The following is a 24,014-nucleotide window of genomic DNA, read 5'->3' as shown; positions in this document are numbered from 1 at the left end:
ATCAGTCAGGGATTTTCCATCAATGCTGAGAGCATAAAGAACAGGATGAGGTGGCTGGCAGAGTTTCTGCTGAGGCAGTTTGGTTAGATGGCACTTCATGCTGTAAAGCCTGCTCAGTCACCCACTAACCAGCTGATGCAGCACACACTGGCACACCCACATATGCTGTACTGGCCAAAAAACAACAGTAAAAGTAATAATCAGCCAATCAAACCAGATCTGCATTGATAAATAAAAGAAATTCTCTACAGTATATCTTAACCCTCTTTAATGCAGTGGTTTACTTCTCTTGCTCTAAAGTGGACTGGCATTATGCAACATGAACTAGATTCAGCATATAAAGCTGCTTCTGTGCCTGTACAGTAGTCTGTACTGTATCTTTTGTTGGTTTTCACACAATTTATTTATATTCGTCATCATATTTGAGTTGTTAATCAAGTACAGGGCTTTTCTGAAGATTGATCTCCTTTACAAAAACCTGAAATACAAGTTTGTTTTTTTATTTGGTTATCTGCTGTGCAGGCTCTTGTCCAGGCATCAACAGTAAGTGATAGTTATGATAGATTAATCTATACAATAGATTACTCAAACATGTGAGCCTCTAGTCCAGATAAAATGTCATTAAAAATTAAAAAGAGAAAGTTCTTTGAAAACCTTTCACACAATCAAGTCTTCACCTTCTCAATATCTGACATCAAATTTTTATTTTCTCCTAATATCAGCCTGTCTGATTGTTTCTGCTCCCTAGCACCTAACCCATGTCTACAGAGTTCTGCTGCATCCAAAGAGATGTCTAAATTCTACAGTATTCAGATCCATGTTCCATTTCACCATGAACCTTTACATCTACTCCTGCCATAGGGTGATAATTCTCAGTGATACCATCTAAAACAGTATCCCTAACAGAACCTACAGTATATTAGTCCATTTGCAGGAGAACCAATTAGAAAAATGATTATTAAATTTAAAAAAAGACCATCTACAAGACCTACTGTTAAATGAGGAACACTATGCCCCCTGCCCATTCATGATGTTGTATTGCTTAATCATTTGCTTAGTTTGGAAGCCTTAAGGTTTTATTAATGCAAGGACAGTGCACTTGATGTGTACAGTATGCGTTTAGTAACATACTCAGGACCAGACACAGATAAGAAAGATGATGTACCTGACTGGTATATTGAAGAAATGCACTAATAAGCAATCTCCACATGCATTATCAAATTTAACAATCCTTTATCTGAGCACTGTTAAACTGGCAATATCGTATTACTGCATATATTAGTATCGTCCCATTAACTGGCATTACCACCAAGCAGTCTTGTATACAGCAGCACAGTACAGGCGGCACAGTGACACAGTGGTTAGTATTGCTGCCTTGCAGAGTTGAGGCCCTGCATTCAATTCCTGGGGTGCTGTCTGTGTGGAGTTTGCATGTTCTCCTTGTGTTTGCGCGGGTTTCCTCTGGGCACCGCGGTTTCCTCCCACAGTCCAAAACCATCCTGGCAGGTTAAATAGCCTCTGCGAAAACAGGCCCTTATGTGAGGGTGTGCGTGTCTGTGTGTGCCCTTCGATGGACTGGTGTTTCATCCAAGGCGTACCCCGCCTTGCGCCCATTGCTTGCCGGAACAGGCTCCGGCTGCCCTGCCACCCCGTATTGGAAGAAAGAGTTAGAAAAGAGAGGGATGGATAACACAGTAAATATATATTTCTTGACTGCAGCACAGCTGCATTGATCTTGGCTGGTGCAGCGCTGGCCTGTGAGTTTTGTCTCAGTCCAGTGTGTGCTGCAGGGAGCAGCGAGGAGGGGGGCGGGGGAGGGAGCCAGGTCCACAGGTCTGTCCTTAAAAGGCTTTCAGATTCCATTAACTGCAGCTGGTCCTCTTTTCTCTCCCAGCCCGCGGGAGGTCCTGACTGCAGGGCTGCCGACACCTTGCATTACAAGCTAAAGCATGGTGTAGGAGTCCGATTGCAGGGTTTAAGATGTGCAGTGCTGTAAAGAAAAAGACTGTTTCTCCACCAAAAGGCATGATCACCTTTATGCATGCAGCAAACCTCTGGACGCGTGTGGTGCTTTTCAGTAAAAGCAAAGCATAACACATTAATAGGATGAACTGTTCTGCTTCTGATTATTATTATTGAAATGACTTGCTTGGCTTTACTCTTCTGGATGACTCCCCAGGGAGATATCAGAATGGGATACTGCACACAGGGCACTGCTGGGCAGATTTGCCTCTCCGTGCAGGCTGTGCTCTGGCGTATCCACGAGGGAGGGGGAAATGAGGAACAGGTTTCCGTGCAGACGTGACTGACCAGCCGCACTGGACTGGGGTCCGGGAAGAGAGGGCAGCTCGTTTCCTCTTTCAGAGATGGCTTTACAGAAAAATTGCCCAAGTGATGCTTACCGAGGCCAAAACTGCAGAGAGAAGATGGAAACGAAAAGAGGTGAAGGGAAAAGGAGGAGACAAGACCAAACCGCCCACTCACCTGTCCCCCTGCCCCCAGCCCCCAGCCCCCAGCCCCGCGCGGTCTGGGCCCTGTGCTGTCGGAGAGAGGGCCGTTCCCCCCACCTCCCCTCACTGAGACGCAGCTGCAGCCCGAGCCCTCGTCTCCCCTCTGACAGGGCCTTGACAGGAAGAGAAATGGGAGGAGAACTGCCGAGGAGCCTGTTTCCTCACCCTGCCCAGCTCTCCCAGCTGGACTGACAGAACCAGCGGGCTACTGGAGTCACCAGCGTGGAGATGAGCCCTCCGCAGGGACGCAGGCCACGCTCGGCTGCCCCACACCGCCAACTGCTAGCACACGGGCAGTACATCCTGTACTGTACCGCAGTCCTCCTCTCAGCCTCACCCCGCCTCCAGCCAGGCTGCATGAGTGCACATGCTCAGACTGGGGGAGAGCCTACAGGCTTTGACATTTCTGTAATAACGCATCTCTATAAATTAGTGGCACAATAATTTCACGGCTTTGTTTTACTCTGGTTATTGTACTACCCTAAATTCTTGTGTTCACAGGGTTTTCTTTGTTTATATCACCCCAAATTTTTTTTACATTTGTTTTGAATACAGAGTGCCCTGGGTAAATGTGACAGCTAAATAACCGAATGATAATACACTATAAAACTTAATGAAGGGGTTTCTAAAGCCACCTCCAGCGAGACTTCAGTGAGGAGTCTCAAACAACTGGCGGTGTCAAAACTGGATGGGTGTACAACAGAAGCCGGCTACTAATTTCATTTTTATTGACCAGAACTGTTTTGTGCAGCCCAGGGTCTGGAAGAAAAGCACTCTCCTCTGGGCTACAGCGGTCTGCACCGCAACACGACCGTACCTGGTGCACAATCGCAAGCCGAAAAGACACTGTAGTTTATGACCATACGGCCCCGATACATCAGATCTCCAGAAGCTGTCAAATAGAAATCAGACCTGAATACAGACGAAAGGAGAACCGTCACGCACTGTGCTCTGATAGGGGACATTCTGCATGTCCCTGGGGGTCCTGCTCACTCCTCTAAATTCCCCTTTCCTGCTGTCTCAGTTCTCTCATGGTCTTTATACTAACCGTTTGGTTTTGCTTGTTTGTTTTGGTTTTGGTGGATTTCTATTCGGTTTGCTCAGAAAACTCCCAGGGGCACAGACTTTAAAAGGACAGATACCCCTGTACTGGGTTGGCACTAAACAGCATCCAATTTCAGGAGCCTGTGAACTCGTCTCTGAAAGGCGATTCTTTGATGCATCTGATCTCTGCTTCCCTCTATCTTCGCTGGAGGCCTTAAGAACTTGTTTCTTCCCTTCATCTTCACTGTCTGATCGCCCTTTCGTCTTCTCTTAAAGGGGAAGCCCTATGTGTTTGACCGAGTGTTTCCTACCAACACCACCCAGGAGCAGGTCTACAACACTTGTGCCAAGCAGATTGTGAAAGGTGAGTGTGTGTATGTGTGGAAAGTGTGTGGATGGATGGAAGATTGTCAAAATTAACAGTTTCAAATATTTTCACGTTTTTTGTACTTTTTAAAGAAAATGTTTCATCTTTAGTGCCATGCAAAATTAAAGTAAATCAGATCTGACTAACCAGCTTTCTAGCGTCTAGGTTAATCGGTCAAGCCATCTAGATTAAAATGGAATTAAAGAAACACATTAAATTGCTAATTTTGTGGCCATTCGGCAATTGGCGGAATCGACAAACATGATGAAGCGGAAGTCTGATGGACAAACATTTCATATTGCACATCATTCTTCTCCAGCTGTCTGTTGATTAATTGGATGTTTGTTTAACTTGCCATTGGATCAGACTCCTAGATGGAAAGCCATCTTCCCAAAGGCTAACCAGATTAAGACCAATTGCATTTAAAATGGAAGGCCCTTCTTTATGCCAGGAGAGGAATACACAGGGAACAGATGCTTGTACAGTTTTCCTGGTTCTAACTCAGTCCCCTTTCCTCTACACAAGACCTTTCTCCAGAAGAGCCTGTAGACCAGGCCATGAGCTGTGCCAGCTCATTACTATTTCAATGTTTTGTTCCATTTGAACCTGTCATCATCTTCCTTTTCCCCCCAAAAATGAAAAAACAAATTAAGCAGGTGTCCTTTTACCTTGCTGTTAGATCAGACCCATTAGAGCAGTCTGATCGAGAATTTGGGGATCTCAAACAAGCAAGAGAAGTAAATTTACTCTGCGCCACTTTATGAGAGACACTCGTATGTGTTTTACCCAATATTCTTTCTTTGTTTAGAAGCAAATATAACTAGATATAGCCCCTCTGTCTCTGCTTAGATTTATATACAGCTGTCTGCTTTAAAATACCTCAATAGTGTGAACAGGTGCCTGTTTTCTTACTTTCAAATGAAAAGAAACTCATCAAACGTGATCTGACAGTCCGCAGATCTTAAAATGGAGACGAGTCTCTCTTTTGCGACCCTAACCTTTCCCCGTGATTGGATTCACAGACAGGGTACGAAATGTAATTGAGTCTGGTTTTGTGACTGACGGTCAGTGAGATAGAGAGAGCGGAGAGAAAGAGAGAGCGCTTGATTTGTGAAAGATGTGTGTGCCTGTCTGCCGGATTAAGCAGGCGCATTCAGACACAGAGCCCATCCATCATTGCAGCTCCATTTGTTGCTCATTGCTCTTTTTTTGCAATCATTTCTTGTTGTTTTTTCTGTTTCCTCTGTGTGTGGACAGGGAGTGTGTGAGCAGAGAGGGCAGAGAGAGCAGGGGACCGTGACACAGGGCAGGGAGAGACAGGGACCGAGAGTGCCAGAGGGAGAAGGGAAGAAAGAGCAGACAGGAGAAGATGGAGAGACAGTGGGGGAGGAAGAGGGAAGGGGAGGAGAAAGGGTGGGTGGAGCAGGGGAAGCGAGGATGGCAGAAGACGAAAGAAAGGGAGGGAGAGGGGGAAGCTGCAGAGTGCAGCAGGAGGTGGTGGAATGATGGTGGCAGAGACATGACACGGAGAGAGAAGGAGGGATGAGGATTTGGGTGGAAGAGGCAAGAGATGGACAGACAAGGGGAGAGAGTGGTACAGGGAAGAAGCTGGAGAGGGAGGGGAACAAGGAGGGAAGGGGTACGGCAAGCAGAGGGAGTAGAAGGGTCAAGGGGTTTAAGCTGGAGGAGATGGGAGGGGCAAGTAGAAGAGTGGGAGGGGCAAGGTGAGGAGTGGGAGGGGCAGGAGTAGGAAGTTGGGTTAGATGGGAGGGGCAAGTGGAAGAGCGGGAGGGGCAAGATGAGGAGTGGGAGGGGCAGGAGTAGAGAGTGGGAGGAGATAAAGGGAGGGGGAGGAGATAAAGGGAGGGAGGGGAGAGACAATTGGCAGTGCCAGTGTAAAATGACGAGAGACGAAAGAGGCACTGCAGGAATTAGAGGAGTGTATTCTCCCCTCAAGTAAAAATTTGTCTCTTGTTCTCATTCTTTCTCTCAATGTAGATGTGCTGGGAGGTTACAATGGCACCATTTTTGCCTATGGACAGACCTCCTCTGGAAAGACCCACACCATGGAAGTAAGATAAACGATCAAAGTTCATGGCTCCTCCAAATGCTAGATTTGCCAGAATAATACAAAATAAAATTATTGATCATACAAACTGGGAATCATTCAGATCTAAATGACTGCACAAATCCTGTCCTTCTGACTAAAATTCAAAATGGGCCAGCTGCTCATGTTCTAGCTAGCCAGTGTCATTGCATTTGGTCACAGGAGATATTCCCTCTATAGGACACAGCTCTGATCATGGTTCTGTCTTAACCTACTAAATAACAGCAGGAAACTAACAATACATGCCACCAGAAATGAATACCTTAAAATACATATACAAGTACAGTATCAATCCATTGTGAGTTTACTTCTGCTGCTCTGTATAGCTACAGTCCCCAATGCGGACGTTTTTGTTTAACACAACCTAACTGCCTTTTCTTGTGCCAAAGGGCAAACTACATGATAGGCACCAGATGGGCATCATCCCCAGGATCGCTGAGGACATATTCAACCACATTTTCTCCATGGACGAGAACCTCGAGTTCCACATCAAGGTCAGCTGTGATAACAACGGTGACAATCCAGCACCCTGCATTAATGCTCATGCCTGACCTTTTAATACTCCTACATCTGTGACACCCTGACGTCCTTAGACAATGGGGCCTCTTCCCACTTAAAATGTTCAACCCCAGTCATGTTTCCTCTCTGTGCTTCTGCTTCATCTCTTGAGCCATCAGTCTGTGCATATTCCAAATTAACCTCAAATTTCGTCTGAGGTAATGGCAGCTGGATATTTTCAAGGGGATATATAAGAGGTAGTGCGTGCGGGATCTCCTCAATTCTAATCTTGCATTTCCATGTAGCACCAAGTTTTGCGGTGTTTTTAATGAATTGAAAGGAAACAACAAGGACACTGCTGTACACTCGCAGTATCTGCTATATAGCTGACATACCAGCTATTCATTTCAAATCACTCTCTTCCCTCCGGCTTTCAGGTCTCCTACTTCGAAATCTACATGGACAAAATCCGGGACCTTTTGGATGGTATGTACCAATGCCGCTCAACTGTAGATACAAATTGGTCTTTTAGAGAGAAGCTGACAGCATTTATGGCAAAAAATCAAAATAACATCTTCCATTTCATAGCCTATTCCTGCATCATAAAGTAATCAAACAGATTACTTTGGAATCAAAGTAATCAAATAGATTACTTTGGGTAAAAAACACTGGGTCATCAGTGGGTAGGAAAATACCCACATTCTGGTCAGTTAACTTCCATCAGTAGACAAGTCCTGAATGGATGAAACAATGTCCACTGAAGGTGATCAGTCTGCTTCACATGCTACTCTACTGTCTCTCCATTACAGTGACCAAGACCAATCTGGCTGTCCACGAGGATAAGAACAGGGTGCCCTACGTCAAGGTAGGTCACCCAAAACCATCCAGAGCCTGTCCTGCTCTGATCTCTCAATTCAGACTCTCCCTCATGCTCTCCGTTCTCTCTCTGTCTCTCACTCAGGGCTGCACCGAGCGCTTTGTGTCCAGTCCCGAGGAGGTGATGGACGTGATCGATGAAGGGAAAGCCAACCGGCATGTCGCCGTCACCAGTGAGTTCCAGATCCTTTGTAGTTTTACAAAGCCGAGCCCACTGACTGAGCCACAGAGGCTACATAGCTTTGACTGAAAGTCGAAGTGAACTGCATTGATTGTGAAACAACTTCTTTGTGTTTTTAGGATTTTATTATAGAGAATCACCAATTTTCTTCTGTACCCACCCCATTTGGAATAGGCAATTATGTGATTTTTCACATCTTGGCTTGTAGCTACAAAACCTGTGACCGCACACAGGGGAAATGAGGAAATGTAAGAAGACTCACTATCTTTAAACCACTTGTCTTTTAACATATAATAGACAACATAGTCCCATATTGTTGGTTTAGTGCTGGATGGAACAGAGGTGCGTCTTACACCGTCGGCATTCCTAAGAGCATCTGGGAGGTTGCAGGGGTCACTGTTTTCTGGCCAATTAATCCCACCCAATTCTCTTGGAAAATGGCTAGGGACATGGTGCAAGCTCAAACCCATGATCACAGAGGTCTACCTGCACCCAGGAGAATGTCTTCATGAGTGACTCTGGAGGCTCCTATAAAACAAAGTCTGACTTCTCTTTTGAATTTCTCCCCCCACCCACCCCTCCTTCCTTTGTCCTGGGTCATTCCTGTGTTTCCCTTCTGCTTCTCTCTTTCCCTGTCCCGGACAGATATGAATGAGCACAGCTCTCGCAGCCACAGCATATTCCTCATCAACATCAAGCAGGAGCACATTGAGACGGAGCAGAAGCTTAGCGGGAAGCTGTACCTTGTGGATCTGGCGGGCAGTGAGAAGGTATGAACCGAAAGATCAGGGGGAAAGTTGAAAGATGACGGGAATCTCTTGGGATGTTTCTAGTGACTCAGCATCCTTGCCGCGACTCTGCAGCTTTGCTTCACATGGTTATACGAACTTTGTCTCAGAAAATGTTTAGGCTGCAATTGATTTCATTTCTCAATTGGTTATCATTTTTCTCAGTAAGGCCTTTCTGACTCCCAGTTATTAATTAGATTTTACTGCAATCCCTTCACCATAAATGTTCAAAGGATTTAGTTACAGAAACTGGTTCACTTCAGTCTGTTTCATTTATTTATTTGCTATGTTGACTTGTCTCCAGGGCGTCAATGGGAAGTGATAAAAGTAAGAGTTTCCGGTGATTTTGTATTACTATTGTTGTCATTCTGTGAAGCACTTTGAGAAGCCACCTTTAAAGGTGCTATATAAAATAAAGTTTATTATTATTATTATTATTATTATTATTATTATTATTATTATTATTATTATTGAGATGATGTGTCAAGTCTGCCATTATCACTGTGAATACCTTTGGTGACAACTCTCTCTACCCCTAGGTCAGTAAGACTGGAGCTGAAGGTGCTGTTCTGGATGAGGCCAAGAACATCAACAAGTCTCTGTCTGCCCTGGGAAATGTCATCTCTGCACTGGCCGAGGGAACGGTGAGCCCAACAAGTGCCTATTAGATACAGTTTAGCCCTCTACTCAACATGAATTTAGTCCTAGATTGGCCTAGTTTTAGCCTTGCTTCAGTCTGGTCTGGGCTTAGCCCTGTTGAATGTCATCTGATTCCATTTCAGACCAATTCAGCTCAGAATCAACCTCCTTCAGAACAATCAATTCACACATTTTGAGCAGGATTTCAATCCACATGTTATTATACAGGAAATATGAATCACCCAGTACCGTATTAGCTTTCAACAGTGCTCTGCTTATTCTCATTTAGAAGTCTACACTCTGTGATAATGAAACACACATGGGGCTCTGAATCTCTGTGCCATATTTTTTCACAAGGGGTCGCAGGAAATCTGCCATCTTGGGTCAGGGCGCTCGAATGAACTGCCTGCGTTGCTTTAAGTTGGTGCTGTGTCGTGCAAATTGCCTGTGGTGCTCTTTCTCAAGAGCAGTCTCTTCTGAACCCTGTCTTGCAGAAAACCCATGTGCCATACCGGGACAGCAAGATGACCCGCATTCTGCAGGACTCCCTGGGGGGTAACTGCCGTACCACCATGTTCATCTGCTGCTCCCCTTCCAGCTTCAACGAGGCCGAGACCAAGTCTACCCTGATGTTTGGGCAGAGGTAACCCTCCGTTGTTAAGGCTGTTGCCTTTTTTGCCTTTTCGTCATTTAGAGAATAAACCCAATAAACCCCTCAGCCCAACAGTCGCCATCACTACAGCACACATGACAGTACCTCTGGTGGTCTTCCAGGCTGATGCTGATCCAGCTCAGCCTTTCACAGCTTTAGAGTTTCCAAGGTTTCTGAAAAAACGAGCAATCAAAGGGTACCCAACTAGTGGACCTTACGATGCTTTCCACTGTATCGTTTTTTCATAAACAACCCTATTATCTGTTTGATTGGTTCTCTCTCTGTCACCCTGCCCCCAGGGCAAAGACTATCAGAAACACAGCCTCCGTGAACCTGGAGCTGACAGCCGAGCAGTGGAAGAAGAAGTACGAGAAGGAGAAGGAGAAGAACAAGACGATGAAAGAGACCATCCAGAGGCTGGAGGCTGAGCTGAACCGCTGGCGCAATGGTGAGGCCGGGTCACTGGTGGACAATCAATGGACACTTACTGCATTGCACCTGCATCACGTTTCCACAGACACTGCAGTACTGCTACAAACACTGACCACACTGGTACAGCACTACAGTGCAGCTACAGTCACTGACCACACCAGTACAGCACTACAGTGCAGCTACAATCACTGACCACACTGGTACAGCACTACAGTGCAGCTACAATCACTGACCACACTGGTACAGCACTACAGTGCAGCTACAATCACTGACCACACTGGTACAGCACTACAGTGTAGCTTAAATCACTGACCACACTGGTACAGCACTACAGTGCATCTACAATCACTGACCACACTGGTACAGCACTACAGTGCAGCTACAATCACTGACCACACTGGTACTGCACTACAATTGCATCCACTAAATACAGAAGTCAGTCACTGCAGAAACTGCACATTTATTGAATGCAAAATCCAAAAGATATAAAAATACTTTATTATAAACACAGAAGTGGGTGGTTCCAAAAAAATAACCAATAACAGAAGCTAAATGGCTGCCAATTAATAAATGTTTGCTTTCCAAGCACTCCAATGTCCGGTAAATGTAAAATTCACAATAAAAATGTACAAACCCAGGACTGAAACCCAGTCTGTTGGATATTCAAGAGCCCTAAACACTCAATAGTATGGAAAAGCCAATGGAAAACAGATGAGGTTTTAATCTAGGGTTGAATGAATAAAGGGTTTGTACACTAGGAGCTTTATACAGTACCAAATCCATCTGGATATAGGATCAGGAAAGGTTTATACTGGTGGATCACCTTCATATGGACTCAAGCAGCTCAACTAGTAAAGACTTCCATTCAGAGTCCAGGGTTCATCCTGGATGTCACAAGCTGTGGGTTCACATCCGAGCAACGTCAGGGAGGTGCACAGCTGGACAAGGGCTGACTTGAGAGTTGAAGGAACTGTAACAAGCCTGAGGTTTTTTCATCATTGAACTGATCCTTTTGTTTCTGGGCGGATTCTGGGGGAACCAGGGGAGAACGTCCCGGAGACTGAGCAGCTGACCAATGGGGTGGTGAAGCTGGAGACCAGCGACGAGACCCCGGTCGACAACAGCACCTCCTCCATCGTGGTGCGCATCTCTGAGGAGGAGCGCCAGAAGTACGAGGAGGAGATCCGCAAGCTCTACAAGCAGCTTGATGACAAGGTTAGCCCGACTTGGAAACACTCAAAGGATGACTCCCAAAGCTCTTGCTCCATTGCACGATGGGATCCATTTTCATTTGACTCCAGAAATTTTTATTTGACTTCCTCTTGATATCGCAAGTCCAGACCAAAGTCTTTCCGATTTACCACTCATTAGAGTGTATTTCTAAATTGCTCATTCTTAACCTTTACATTTGTGCTGTGCGCAAAGAGACATAACAAAACGCCTATTAAAGGTGATGTTGACATGACGCTGGCAAAGTTGGCGTTGGCTCACGCTAACTGCCTTTTCAGGTTAGGCTAAAAATTGTGGAGTTTCACCAAACGGAGCTTCATCTGTTTTCTAACTGCTCCATGCGATTCGGGGTCGCAGGGGAGCTGGAGCCCATCCTGGCAGGCAACGGATACAACAGGGGACACACACCGGACATGACGGCAGTGCGCTTCATTGCTCTATTATGTGCAGAACAAAAATATAAACGTTGAATGGTTGTATGTTAAACGAGCACGCTTGCCTTTACATTTGAATGATTGTTACCAGAGAACGAGTAGAAAGAAAATGTCTTTCGTTCACAGAACTTTGAAAATCTACCTTTCAAGAGTGTTACTGTGCACAGACGGAGTTGGTATGCTTGTCCCAGTAGCTGGCACAATGCAACACTTCTTGTGTCTTCTGGCAGAGTGTCTGACGTGGGGCTGTGTTTGTTTGTTGTCTGCCCGCAGGATGACGAGATTAACCAGCAGAGCCAGCTGGTGGAGAAACTGAAGGAGCAGATGCTGGACCAGGAGGAGGTACAAAGGCGTCAGTCAGTCTGTCTGTCTGCACCCTCCATCTGTCTGCTCCCCATTTTCCTGCCCACCTCTCTCCATCTCAGTTTCTCACCTGCCTCTGTTTGGCTCAGTGTCTATCAGTCGGTTTCTGCATTGCCTACTCAGTCTGTCTTTCTTTCCTGGTCTCTTTCTGACTGTGTTCCTCCAGCTCTCTCCCACTGCCCTAACCCCCTCCCAGTATCTTCCTCTGTTCCCGCCCATCTTTGACTCTCGGCCTTTCTTCTCTCACGGTCTCGCTCTGTCTTGGCCTCTGTGCCCCACTCTGAGTCATGCCCCTGTCGTTGTGCCGGGCAGCTGCTGGCGTCGACGCGCGGGGACAGCGAGAAGGTGCAGACAGAGCTCGGGCGGCTGCAGACGGAGAGCGACTGCGCCAAGGCCGAGGTCAAGGAGGTCCTGCAGGCCCTGGAGGAGCTGGCCGTCAACTACGACCAGAAGAGCCAGGAGGTGGAGGACAAGAGCCTGCAGAACAAACTGCTGGCTGAGGAGCTGGCCCAAAAGATGGTCAGAGTCAACAGCTTTCTCCTTTCCGTGCATGCAGTAGTATTTCAAAGCAACAGCAGTGAAGTCGCTAGCTGATCACAATGATCACAAACCCAAGATTCTTGATATCTAGCCACACGTTGCACAACATTCTTCAGTGTGCAACTCCTGTGCAGCAGCTCTCGCTGAGCCATCAAGACGTCGTGCTGCAACTCTGTCTCTCTCTGGCCCAGGCTCACCTGATGGCTCTGGAGGCTGAGCTGACCCGGATGCAGGAGATGAGCACGCACCAGAGGAAGCGCATCGCAGAGGTGCTGAACGGCCTCATGAGGGACCTGAGCGAGTTCAGCACCATCGTGGGCAACGGAGAGATCAAGCTGGTGAGAGCCCAATACCCACATGGTCGCATTTCTGTATTTGCAGGGGCTTCCCAGTGGTTCTCTTTGCTGAGTTTTCCATACGGCAGCAAAAGGAATAAAATAGAACCACATGAAATCTGATAGCTTTAGCGGACTTTTTAGCAGAGTTTGTAACCGTGTTGATGGAACCACATGGCCCTGCCCCTCTCCCACTCTCTCCTGGCCAGCCGGTGGAGATCAGCGGGGCGATCGAGGAGGAGTTCACGGTGGCCCGCCTGTACATCAGCAAGATCAAGTCGGAGGTGAAGTCGATGGTGAAGCGCTGCCGGCAGCTGGAGAACCTGCAGCTGGAGTGTCACCGCAAGATGGAGGAAACCGGCCGCGAGCTCTCCTCCTGCCAGCTGCTCATCTCGCAGGTCTGCAGCGCGTCTGTCCCTCCTGTCTCCCTGTGTGCACATGTCACTTCTTTGAGTGTGCGAGCGTCCCAGTGCAGTGTGTCCCTGCTTTTTCAGTGTGTCTTTACTGAGTGAGTGTCTCAGTGTATCTTTCCTGAGTGAGTGTCTCAGTGTGTGTGTCTTTATTGAGTGTCTCGGGGTGTGTGTCTTTACTGTATGAGTGTTTCAGTATGTGCATCTTTACTGAATAAGTCTCAGTGTGTCTTTACTGCATGAGTGTCTCAGTTAGTGTATGTCTATACTGAGTGTCTCAGCATGTCTTTACTGAGTGAGTGTCTCAGCTTGTCTTTACTGAGTGAGTTTCTCAGTGTGTTTCTGTCTTAACTGAGTGTCTCAGCATGTTTTTACTGAGTGAGTGTCTCAGTGTGTCTTTACTGAGTGTCTCAGTGTGTTTCTGTCTTAACTGAGTGTCTCAGTGTGTGTCTTTACTGACCTTTACATTGCGTGCCTCAGTGTGTGTGTCTATACTGAGTGAGTGTGTGTGAGTGCCATTACTAAGTGTCTCAGTGCTGTCACGCCCTCTGCAGCCAGAGGGCGCTCCTTCTCTGTCCTGTCCCTAGTTTCCGGTCTGCTGTCCTTCCGGTCCCTCTCTTTCCCTTGGGCTATATATTTCCGGGTCTTGCACTCTATCCTGGCTCAGCATTGACGTTCGGATGTCCTTAGACCCGCCTAGCACCAGGGCACCCCAACGTCTGCTCCCTGAGGGCATAGGTTTCTACAGTATACGGCATTCCTGAACTCTTTGCACTAATGAGCCCGGGCCTTTTCCCCGTCTCGCCGCTACGCATATGGGTCTTTTTCCGCTCTCCTGCTCCCCACGGTTAGTCCCTTTGGACGTCCGTGACAAGTGCAGTGTGTTTGTACCTTTCCTTTCTCTGAGTTCGAGTTTCAGTGGTGTTTCCATGCTCTCACTGTGTTCTTGTCTTATCAGTGTCTCAGTCTTTCTTTGTCCAATCTGTGTGCATGCGGTTACTCTTGACTGTGTGTGTACACATTGTCTTCCAGCATGAGGCAAAGATCCGCTCTCTGACGGAGTACATGCAGAATGTGGAGCTGAAAAAGAGGCAGCTGGAGGACTCTTATGATTCTCTGAGCGAGGAGCTGGCCAGGCTGCAAGCACAGGGTAACTACACACACTCTGCACACCAGTGGTGCACAAGCCTGCTTCCTGAGGGCTACACTGTTCTTAGGTAATAATTCACTTGAGGTCTTAAAGGGGAACTGCAGTCCCAGGTTTTCAGACCCATTATTAAATTCGACAAATGTCAAATTAAGAACAAAGCTGTGAACTTTGTGACACTACTGTATGGTTGCCATTGTTGCCACAAACCCCTGGTCTGGTCACGGTCGAGAGCGAAAGTTTACATTAATTTTAACGTGATGTGGCCCTTCCTGCTCACTAGTCATTGTAAAAACAATGTGATGAACGAGCCAATAAGTACAGGTTGTTGAGAAGAAATTTCACCACAGAAATGTTCCATTATAATCTGCATGCAGAGTTAACAAGTTAGCTGTATTTGTTGGCAAAACTGTCTTGAAGTGGAGAGCAACATTTCTGTTGGATTGAAAGAGATGTATTCACAAGCCTGCGTGTTTTCAATGTATGCTTCATCTCAATGGATGTTTTGTTGCTTTGTCGCAGAATATAGAGCTGTGTATACACAGAAATTTCAACTATTTTGTGATGTAAATTGGAGGTTTTACTGCATTCATTTTAGTTTTATTGTGGTTTGAAATGCACTCATCAATGTTGATTCTTTCTTAACCCAAAATATGAAAATAGCATTGCAGTTCCCCTTTAACTACCAAAAGCATGAGTCTAAGAATACCTACACCTAAAGGCTCCTTTGTTGTTCATGATATCATGAAACCTGCTAAATTATGGACTTCTCCATCTGAAACCATTCACATACCCAATGATACAGGCTCTGATAATAACAAAGTGATAAGTATACACTGTACACACTTACATGCACACAATCAAATGCACTGATACATACTGTACACTACTAGCACACTAACATAGCAAAGCAATACATTGTACCAGGAGAAAATGGATTGTTACTGCTTGCGTGTTGGTAACCAGTGCACACCAATTGCTGACAACGGAAAGTGAACTTAAGATGGGTGATCATAGGGGTGTAGCTGTAATTACTTCCAGTTTTAGTATTTACCTGGAGGTAAATGTGAGTGAATGACAGCTATATCTGACCTGGTGGGTTTGTGTGTCTTTCAGAAACCGTGCAGGAAGTGACCAGGAATGAGAAGCAAAACGACATCGAGGAAGAGGGAGACGTGAAGGTAACTGTGGATACAGGGCAACCATTGGATAGGGCAGGGAGGACACCAGGCAATAGCAGCTGTTTATTGGACAATGTGGAGGGAGCATAAATCCTAATACACAGCATTATTAGTGCAGAGAAGAGGGTGATATTATGGGGGGAAAGGGTAAAATGCCTAACAAAGCTAAATTATTCAAGGAGAGCTTCTTCTGAAAAGTCATTAGTGTAGGTGTGAGGGGAGGGTATTTCCTAAAAGTACAGCAACTCTGCTTCCCTCTCCTCGCAGAGGGCCCTGGACCTGCAGATGGAGACACACCGCGAGTCTCACCACAAGCAGCTGGGCCGCCTGCGGGACGAGATTAACGAGAAGCAGAAGATAATCGATGACCTCACTGAGTGAGTGTACCCCCCACTGCGGAAAAAACGCCCCTTTCAAAAACCCGACTGCTCACTTCCTGCACTCTTTGGGTGGGGGCTACCAGTTCCCAGCTTGTTTTGCAGCTCTGTGCATGGCTTGAAAGTGCTTTTTCGTTCTGAAATCGCAGATACAGTACCTGATGTCTATACCTGCACATGGCTTCCCAAAAAGAAGATTGCGTCTTTTCTTCTAAATTTAGAAGAATTAAAAGCAAGGAGAAATAGCAATGCAAAAATTGTTAAAGGATAATTGTGGGTTTGCACTAATGGCCAAGGTACTCTTTAGATTTGCGATCAGCTCGTATGGAGCAAGGCACAGGTTTGTCGTGAGCCCACCCCTCCGCTTGCTGTTCCTTACCCAGCCGCTCTCTGTGCCTCGCAGTCGCAATCAGAAGCTGCAGCTGGAGCTGGAGCAGCTGCGCTCAGAGTTTGAGAAGCTCAAGAGCCAGGAGCACGACAAGAGCATGCAGCTGGAGGAGCTGACGTGAGTGTGTCTGAACACACGCTACAGTTCACACTGTATCGACACCAAACACACTGTACCGTCGCTCTGCGAACTAAGACTGACAGACCACTGTCACTTAACACACTGTATCAATGCTGAGCAGACTATACAGTCACTCAACGCACGGTATCGAAACTGAACACACTATAATGTCACTGTGTGAACCACCAAAACTGCCAGACAGCTCACTGTCACTTAACACACTGTATCAATACAGGACACACTATACTGTCACTGTGCGAACTAAGACTGACAGACCACTGTCACTTAATACACTGTATCAATACTGATCACACAGTATGTCACTTAACACACTGTATCAATACTGACCAGACTATAGAGTCACTCAACACACTGTACCAATACTGAAAACACAGTACTTTCACTACTACGGTCACTAAATACACTGTACTGTCACTGAACACTCTATTCTATCAGGTGTCTATACATTGAAACGTTAGTTATATTTAAAAATTAGAATATTCCTGGTGGACTCATTCTAATTATTTACTTGAATACATTCACACAAATTCGAATCCATTCATAAACTATGCGGTGCACCAATAAAAAGAACATTAGAAGCATATTATGTCTCTCCAAAATAAAAACCCACTCAAAAATTCAAGCTGGACCCAAATACAATTTATGCTGTCTGGAGCTGTAAGCACACCACCACCGTCACTAGACACTGTCCGTTAGAGTCAGCCTGCTCTTTGCCAGACAGAAGTTAAATGCGCATATGTGACAAAAATGTGACTCAATTCATTTTTGTATGAATTTTAGACAATGGGCAATTTTGGATTCGCTCGAGCCAAAATGCAAAGCCATTCCACCTTCGCCATCGTCCTTGTGGAGGACTTGCGCAAAAACACATTGAATTGAGTCCAGCCCTCCCCCCCTCCCCCTTCTCTGTCTCTACGCAGATTTCTCCATGAGCGTCACGAGCAGTCCAAGCAGGACCTTAAAGGGCTGGAGGAGACCGTGGTAAGTGTCCGGTCCCCTGGCTTCGCCTGGGTGTCCTCCACTGACCAGTGGGTTGGTTTCGCTGGGCTGGAGGCTGAGCTGCCACTCTGCTCGTCTGCCTGACTGTCTCTCTCTCTTCCTCTCCCCTCCCACCTCAGGCCCGCGAACTCCAGACCCTCCACAACCTGCGCAAGCTTTTTGTTCAAGACCTCACGACTCGAGTCAAAAAAGTAAGTGCGGCGTACTCAGGGGGCTGACTCCCGGAGAGAGAAGGACTGGGAACGTTAGAGAAGGGGGATACTGATGGAGTGGATAGGGTCCGAGTCTGAATATAATGGCAGAGATGGTGCAGATATCAGTGACATACAATATCCACCTGTATTCTCTGACAGTATTGAAATAGCTGGATCAGGTTATTTCTATTTCTTATCCTGTAAGCGAAGGACAGGAGGAGAGAAAGAGTGGTAAAGGTGACCATTTCTGTGAAGAAGTAGTTTCACTATTTCATTGAGAACTTAAGTCACACAAATGGCTGAAATCACTACCCCCTGGTGACTGGATCTTGGGGCACCCCTTGACCACTGCAGGTGCGTTTTTGACTTCCTGTGCTGTTTCTGTCTCGTCAGAGTTCAGAGATGGAGCCTGATGATAGCGGGGGGTGCACCACTCAGAAGCAGAAGATTTCCTTTCTTGAAAACAACCTGGAGCAGCTTACAAAGGTTCACAAACAGGTGAGCAGCTACCTACTGCCAGGTGGAGATTTCCCATAATGCATCCTCCCAAGTAGGGTAGTGAAAGGCAGTGAAGGGCAGTGCATCGGCCCCTTGGCCCTTCCAGTCCATTGCCACGATTGGGCTAAAACGCTAAACGGTGTCTCAATTACATAATTGGCCCTGACAGTATTCAGTTGACCTGCTGGAGATCTCTGCAATAATTACAGATGAGATCATACAGAGGCATGGAATGGAATGGAAGAACCAAGGTTGTACTAGTACATACTAGACTGCAAAACTGAAAATGATCACAGCTCACATCCTGAAGCCGACAAGGCTTTGGAAAGCAAACACTAGTGCAACGTAAGTAAGCTCAAGGACTCTAGCTCATGTTTCAGAGGTTTGTCAGAGTACGGCTAGTGCACTGACATTACCCGGGGCTCCCTATAGCCCTCCAGACCGGGACTCAGATGTAGGCAGTGCTTAAAGTTGAAAATTGGAACATCTTCCAAAGACATTTTGTGGGGAAGATGTTATGGAGGTAATAACATGATCCTGGAAAGTTCCTCCAAAGGTTTTTATTTATCCAGCGTTAGTATTAGATAAGCTCTCATTTGCTTGATGGTACACTTTCTGAATGAAGGAGTCACCTCCGTAGTGAATCCCCATGCTTCAACCACAGGGAAGGCAGGAGATTCTGTGTTAAGTTGACTCCTCAACAGCTCCAGTCAGAATCTGAAATCAGTCGAATCAGTTCCGGCGAGACAGAAGAATAACCAAGCAGGTAGACAGCTGACAATGAAAACGAAGGGCGCAGGCTGTCCATTCTGAAGATGCTCAGTCTCTGCAGTGAACAGGCAGTGTTTGCGAGCGAATGTCTGAGCTGTGTGTTTCTTCTCTGTTTGTCGCCGATGTGGTGCGGGGGCTCTAGGCTGGTCTCCCCGATCCCCTGCAGATGTATAGCTTGTACAGCCTCACAGTAAGTGGCTCCCGCTTAGCTCCAGCGCCACTGGCAGGCTGCTGGAGCCCACATACGGACTCTGACAACAGGGCTGAAAGTCAAAGCCTGGGCCTCAAGACATGCTGATTATTCAAAACCCTTTCATGCATCCGTTCCCCAAAATAGCTGGAAAGGACCAAAATCTAAATCAACTCTTTTTTTAATTTAACAAATAGAAAACTGAAGGAGAAAAATGATATCCTCTCACAAGGATGGAACACGATGAAGAGCATACAGAACATAGAACGCCTATAAAACTGATTCAGGAAGCAGAAGACAAGTAAGGGTGATATCAGAACATGCAAAAGCTGTTCTTGTGATTCTCATCAATCAGCACAAGTGCAGCAAACTTACCAGAGGTAATGGGCCTACACGTTCAGGGCAAGATAACCTTTCACTTATTATATAGTATTTCCACTTACTGATACTGATAGCAGCCCATGATGCGTGAAGGGGTTGTTTCGGCACTAACTGGTCTGTCGGATGAAAACGAAAACAGAAAAGAGTAATCAGGCTGCCTGCTTTCTTCCTGATGATGCTTTCTCAAGCCTAATTAAACTCTGAAGTTGTCTCCGGTGAAATCAGGCTGTGCAGCAGTGCAAACTCACACTCACTCCACACTAGGACAGTTTATTATATCAGTGCAAGTAAGACTTGGGCCAGGTTGGCCGGTTGGCAGGTTGGCTTTCAGCCTTGTGTCACAGAGACCTACTGCAGGATTCTGGATCTTGCAGATGCTATTACTAGCCATGGAGAACTAACCCAGTGCTTGAGGAGAGAGACAAGCCTATAAAAATCTGTAAAGCATCAGATGTGATGCTTTACAGAGCAGAACGAAATTACATGTACAGTAGCAAGCTGCTCTCTGGCAGACATCCAGCAAGACAGACAGAAAACAGGAAACAAGGCTGAAGGAATCAAGCATTACCTTCCCCCTTAGCCCACAATGTAGGTGCTTGTCATCCAATCCGACTGGCAGCTATTAAAAGTCCCTGGGGCAGCTGATGATCACAATGTACATACGAACTGGCTTTACCTGAAAAGAGGACTATGTGCTTTTGTTGTCCTGGAAGGTGCTCAAAGTGTGAATACAGTTGTGTCTCTGCATTTGCGAGCCTCTGTACATGCCTGGCAAGGAAAGAACAAGGGCGCGTACATAATCATGGGAAGGAAGCACAATGTGACAACTTCCTGTCTGACTGCGGGCTTTGCTGGTCAACCGTCTGTCCGGAAGGAGAGTGACCACACATTCCAGTCTGATGGGAGGGGATCTGAGCCTCGTCCCCCATCCCGTCATCTCTAACAACATGCTGGACCTTAGCTCTGTTCCAAGGACAGGTTCGCGTTCTCTCACAACACGAGATTCCCCCGAAAGTCTTCCCTCCCCTTCTGCTTTTTCAAACTCTAGCCGAACGGAGACACCTTTCCCCAGAGGACAACAGAGCTCCCCCCAGAGTGCACGGCACTGGTAGGGTTGAGGACATGAAACATGAGCTCAAAGCAAGGGGGTTGCATTAAAATAGCTTCATACATAAGTCAACAATGGAAATGGGGCATCATTTCAACTGCAAGGAGCTCTCCTTCTCCTTTCAGCACAAAAGCCAACAAGGCTGTAAATACAGTGAAGAGAAATAAAGCCCAATAATCACAACAAAAAAATCATCTTAGAAAGCAGCCACCAAAAACTGCATACTGATACTACGTTGCTCTGAGGGGCAAAGAGCTGTGTTCTCATGTACACCGGGAAGCTATGTTACAGTCAGACAGGCTCCGCATTTCCCTTAACTAAACAGTGCAAAAGGAGCAGGCTGAAAAAGAAAGTGCCTGCTGGGAAACATTCTGGAATGAGTGGCCAGCATGCATTAAAATGGCCTCTATGTATAACGCAGAGGCCTGCAATGCCTCTGTTTCCACTGTTACACACCCACCCAATTTCATATCACCTGTTGTTACAAGACTTGGCTCTTGTGTAACAACTTTTGTCTCCATTCCTGAAAAAACCGGTACTCCCGATTCCTTCAGGAGAAAACTGGTACTTCTGATTTTTTCAGGAGCAAACTGGTACTCCTGATTCTTTCAGGAACAAACTGGCTCCTCCTTGACATGCTGGGAGCTCCACAGCGCCTGGCAGGAGAGTCAGTGCCGACTGGAGGAGCTGATGTCACTGATGTGCTTGCTGATAATTAATTCTAGTCCTGCAATGGCGGTGCTCTGCCACTTGCAGTGACGTGACACCGGCTCGAACCGGCAACATCTGGGCCACAGAGCTCAGCCTGCACTCTGAGTTAGGGCCTTTACTACTGGAGCCATTCAGGAGCTCACGGCCGTTGTCTGCTGTCGGATATAAAAGCCAAAATGTTTTTTATGTGCATGCTGGCCTTCGCCACTGTCTGACATAACTACATCCCCTGCAGCTCTCCTCTGTCTCTTGTTTTGGAGCAAAGAAGGTTTTAATCTCATTACCCCCCATTTCATGAAAATGCACTATACAAGAGCAGTCTTGCATGCCAGGAGCAATCACCAAACCAGGGCCAAAGACAGAGATGCCGGGTACTCAGCCCAAGAGACACTGCGGCTCCCCATGTGGCCCCCAAACCTGCCTCTCCCTCTCTCACCCTGTTTTCCTTCTCGCCTGTGTCCCTGTGCTGTCTGTATGTCTGGCTGTCTGTGTCACTGTTATTCTTGTTGTTGATGCTGTTGGAGAGCGCCTCCTCAGGTGATGGAGTGCTACAGCAAGGTACAGCTCATCTCTCCGTCCGCTTCCCCGCTTTTCTGCTTGGCTATAACTACTGTTCCGTGTTTTCCGAAGATTTTCTCTTCTCGTTGTGTCGCCAGCAGAGCTGTCTCTAAGGCTGTTGATCCGTCACTGAGCCACTTAATGTGCAAACCTCCATTGACAAACCAAGTATTTCTGAAGTAGTTCCGGACCCTTTCCTTACGAGTTTGGCAGATTGGTGTGGGAGGTGGGATGTTGGCTTGCAAAGGTTTCTAATTAAGAAAGGGCTAAGACTTTGTTTCTCGTTAAGATGCAAGGTAGATAAGAAAGAGCAAACATTGCGGAACACTACTTATAACCCCCTGGCACAGCTTCGGCACTGCTCTGGCACCGGGTCTGCAGCTTGCTTCACTGTTTGTTTTGTGGGAACCAAGACATCAAAGGGGGACACGGGGGACACCAATGAATTAGCCCGCAAGCCGACCCACCCGAGAGCGCCTTTGTGTGGCACTGTTCGGCACTGCTCCGGCGCCGATCTGGCACTCTTCTGGCACTGTTCTGGCATGGCTCTGGCACTGTTCTGGCTTCAATCACATGTATGCACCAGAAGAGTGTGAGAGAGGAGAAGCAGGCTCAGGGGAGGAGAGGGTCAGATTCGATCTTTCCTTGTAGAAGCTCGGCTTCAGGGTAGAGCAGTCTTTTGACATGCTGTCGATATCGTACGTCCTCAGTTCAGTCTGTCAGTTTTTATTAGGCACCCTTCAAGAGCTGGACAGGCTTTATATCTGGAAGTCTGGTTAAAAGTGAATTTCAGGTTAATTCTTTGTACAGGCTATGACAATATGTCAGAGGACAGGTAGTGCTTTAAACCCACATCCAGGTGCAGAATAACAAAATGTTGCTGAATGCTTGTATATGCAGACAAGTACAGTAATTGGTACCGGAACTGTTAGAAAGAAACAGTGCTCATTATTTCAAGTATGACCCATGTTTGTATGTGGTGTTTAGTTTTTTTCCCAAAACAACATCCTCTCCTGAAGACGGGTATTAAATCTCTCCTCACCAACCACAAATGGTTTCAGTGTGTTAAGGGTCACGGTACAGAGGATAGGCATCATGACATCTTGGCTTTGTTTAAGCAGCATCTCCCAAACTGTTATATCCAATGCCCTTTCCCAGTGCGAGCCATTTTATGCTGCTCTTCATTGCAAACTGAGGTAACAGCAACAAACACTGCCACAGTGTCAGGTCACAGGCATGAAGTCACTGAAACCATTGCGATGTCAAGCCAACAAACCAGACAGGGGACTTACAAGCCTTTTCTTGTTCATGCATTGGCAGGAAGATGACATAAAGAAGCTATTCCCTTCTAAGACTAAATTTAGGAAGAAAAAGAAAAAACTGACCAGCACTGATTAGAAAGGAGAGACAAAGAAAGGAAAGGGAATGGACGAAAGGATAGGAACATCAAAGATGTTGTGAAAAAGGTTTGCCACTCACAATGGCTGTTGGAGATGTCAGCAGAAAGTTACAGTACAGGGGCGAGGAGATGCACTGACCAATCGGGCAGCGGGGAAAGCAGAGGAAGAGCAGCTGGCAGCAAAGTTTTCATCCTCGGTCTTCTTTGGTGAGAACTGTGCTCACCTTTGACCTTTGACCTCTGATCTTTAACCTTGAAACCCACCCCCTTCCGGCTTCCCCCAGCTGGTACGCGACAATGCAGATCTGCGTTGTGAGCTTCCTAAACTGGAAAAACGTCTTCGGACTACGGCTGAGAGAGTTAAGGCCCTGGAGGGCGCACTGAAGGAGGCCAAGGAGGGCGCCATGAAGGACCGCCGCCGCTACCAGCAAGAGGTGGAGCGCATCAAGGATGTCATGAGGTCCAAGAACCCGCTCCGGAGGCCACACGCAGCACAGATAGGTAGGCCATCTGAACACATAGAATCACATGCAACAGTGCTGGCACAACATGCAACCCAACGACT

The 24,014-nt window shown here is 46.8% G+C and overlaps 2 protein-coding genes across 5 annotated transcripts in view; one reads left to right on the top strand and one right to left on the bottom strand.

Moving 5' to 3' along the window:
* Positions 1–24,014, top strand: part of kif5ab (kinesin family member 5A, b) — a 49,442-nt gene that overhangs the window by 17,819 nt on the left and 7,609 nt on the right. For 2 of the 3 annotated variants that reach the window (XM_015344187.2, XM_006629378.3), the window contains exons 2-24: positions 3,831–3,918; positions 5,920–5,993; positions 6,418–6,522; positions 6,964–7,012; positions 7,336–7,391; positions 7,488–7,575; positions 8,229–8,353; positions 8,911–9,015; positions 9,505–9,653; positions 9,962–10,110; positions 11,137–11,309; positions 12,032–12,100; positions 12,434–12,640; positions 12,853–12,999; positions 13,206–13,394; positions 14,439–14,556; positions 15,670–15,734; positions 16,002–16,111; positions 16,515–16,616; positions 17,561–17,621; positions 17,759–17,830; positions 18,227–18,331; positions 23,734–23,950. In XM_015344187.2, the coding sequence (XP_015199673.1) occupies positions 3,831–3,918; positions 5,920–5,993; positions 6,418–6,522; positions 6,964–7,012; positions 7,336–7,391; positions 7,488–7,575; positions 8,229–8,353; positions 8,911–9,015; positions 9,505–9,653; positions 9,962–10,110; positions 11,137–11,309; positions 12,032–12,100; positions 12,434–12,640; positions 12,853–12,999; positions 13,206–13,394; positions 14,439–14,556; positions 15,670–15,734; positions 16,002–16,111; positions 16,515–16,616; positions 17,561–17,621; positions 17,759–17,830; positions 18,227–18,331; positions 23,734–23,950 (2,623 nt within the window). Of the gene's footprint in view, positions 1–3,830; positions 3,919–5,919; positions 5,994–6,417; positions 6,523–6,963; positions 7,013–7,335; positions 7,392–7,487; positions 7,576–8,228; positions 8,354–8,910; positions 9,016–9,504; positions 9,654–9,961; positions 10,111–11,136; positions 11,310–12,031; positions 12,101–12,433; positions 12,641–12,852; positions 13,000–13,205; positions 13,395–14,438; positions 14,557–15,669; positions 15,735–16,001; positions 16,112–16,514; positions 16,617–17,560; positions 17,622–17,758; positions 17,831–18,226; positions 18,332–22,029; positions 23,706–23,733; positions 23,951–24,014 lie in introns of those variants that run through there. The other variant, XM_015344188.2, reaches the window with a different exon arrangement.
* LOC107077028 (protein FAM186B-like) overlaps positions 18,871–24,014 on the bottom strand; it is a 36,346-nt gene continuing 31,202 nt past the window's right edge. Inside the window, exons 8-9 of one of the 2 annotated variants that reach the window (XM_015344189.2) lie at positions 19,736–19,789; positions 18,871–19,439 (exon numbers count right to left, since the gene is read on the bottom strand). In XM_015344189.2, the coding sequence (XP_015199675.2) occupies positions 19,373–19,439; positions 19,736–19,789 (121 nt within the window). In that variant the 3' untranslated portion in view covers positions 18,871–19,372. Of the gene's footprint in view, positions 19,440–19,709; positions 19,790–24,014 lie in introns of those variants that run through there. The other variant, XM_015344190.2, reaches the window with a different exon arrangement.

Source organism: Lepisosteus oculatus, chromosome 1, assembly GCF_040954835.1.
Source record: "Lepisosteus oculatus isolate fLepOcu1 chromosome 1, fLepOcu1.hap2, whole genome shotgun sequence".
NCBI lineage: Eukaryota > Metazoa > Chordata > Actinopteri > Semionotiformes > Lepisosteidae > Lepisosteus > Lepisosteus oculatus.
Note: the sequence above shows the minus strand (reverse complement) of the source record. Positions and strands in the feature narration are given on the sequence as shown.